We start from the raw sequence: 1543 nt of genomic DNA on the forward strand, positions 1-1543 counted from the left end.
GCTGTGGGTATTAGGATCAAAGGGGAAAGTTTCAGATATTGTAGCTAAGCTGACCCGTCACTTCTCAGCAAGGGTTTCGTCAGAGATTCATGGAGGTGATGGGATGAAATCTGTATTATCTCGTGGCCTAACTTCTCTGAAAAAGGCGGCGCACAAAATCTCGCCAGGATCCTTTGTAATTGACGAATATGCCTCAGCTGACCTATTCATTGACTATATTCTGGTGCCAGCAAGGGGCAAACACGCCTCACCACTCAGCAAATTGTTTGCCCATCAAATCATACTTAACTACCAGTGTACCAAGTTTCCTACTCATGTTGAAGATGAGACAATCAAAAAATATACCATATCTATCACAGACGACCTATTCCACGATGCTAACATTATGTATGTCGGAATCGAAAAACTCCTTCGACTGTGGGTCACCGACGGGCTATTCAGCTTGAATCCACGTTGCTGCAAGGATTGCAAATCAGAATTCAAAGCAAATCAGAAACCACAATCACCTTTAACATCCAATGAAGAAATCGAAATCCTCAAGGTGAACCCTGCTAAAGACGTTCCGACCTACTACCAACGCTCACGCCTCGACTTGAGCTCTTCACCTATGAATCTATATTTTAATATGACAGGTGCGGCAGCCCTCAAAGGAAATGAACAGGACAAATTTATGGGGGAAATGAACTGGCCGGGAAGTTTGGAATTTAATGGAGTGGTTTACAAGATTGTATCCCGTGGCTTTTGGGGAGGTCAACATTATTGGTGTAAGCTTATTAGACATTTAGATGGAGTCATTGGGGTCTGGCTTTATGACGATATCCGGAATGATGGTCGAGCTCAACTTCTGGGGCGAGACACAGGTCTGATTGCTGGAGCGCAACCAAGGACTAGTTGGATCATATACTCGCGCAAGCCAACAAGCGAAGAACAAAAGACAATTGACAATGGAATTGCCGTTATTTCTAAGAAGAACCCAAGCGGCGAAATTCCTTTTGTTTCAGCAGATGACGTTGAGGGAGTTGAAGACCAGATAGCAGAACTATCTGAGACCAATGTTGTTGAAGAACCGGCACATGTGGAATTGAACGAGCGCAAGAAGGTTAACCTGGCTATGCTGGCATTCAAAATGGAAAAACCAGGCAAGTTTGTTTGTACAGTTATTGACCTCTTTAGGAACTCATTCAAACTTGTCTCAAGGCACAGGAGAAAACGGCGAGGATAACTTGGATCAATCTCAAGAACCAAATGATGATAACCAACATGTTGGAACTGGACACATAAATCCTCATCCAGTGGATCCATTAGCGACCAAACCAACTGTTGTACGCTTTTCAATTAAGCGTTCTGCGCCACAACCTAGCTCACCACCTTCAAAGAAACCTAAGGCCACCAAGAAGGCCAAGAAGGCCAAGTAGCTTGGCCTTGGCATCCTTCTGTTATTATGTTTTTTAAACTTCGATTCATTTTGTTTTTCTCTTTTATGCTTCAATTTTGTTTTCGAACTGAATCTATCTTTCTTCTTCTCCATTGTCACTTTTCAATC

At 43.0% G+C, this 1543-nt stretch overlaps 1 protein-coding gene across 1 annotated transcript; it reads left to right on the forward strand.

The window, feature by feature from the left end:
- Positions 1 to 385: 385 nt before the first annotated feature.
- MELLADRAFT_114217 (uncharacterized protein) lies at positions 386 to 1415 on the forward strand (the record flags this gene model as incomplete). The annotated part of the gene is made up of 3 exons (XM_007419073.1): positions 386 to 632; positions 861 to 1099; positions 1140 to 1415. The coding sequence occupies 3 exons, from the start codon at positions 386 to 388 to the stop codon at positions 1413 to 1415; spliced, it is 762 nt and encodes a 253-aa protein (XP_007419135.1).
- Positions 1416 to 1543: the final 128 nt, after the last annotated feature.

The sequence above is a fragment of the Melampsora larici-populina genome (assembly GCF_000204055.1).
Source record: "Melampsora larici-populina 98AG31 unplaced genomic scaffold MELLAscaffold_125, whole genome shotgun sequence".
NCBI lineage: Eukaryota > Fungi > Basidiomycota > Pucciniomycetes > Pucciniales > Melampsoraceae > Melampsora > Melampsora laricis-populina.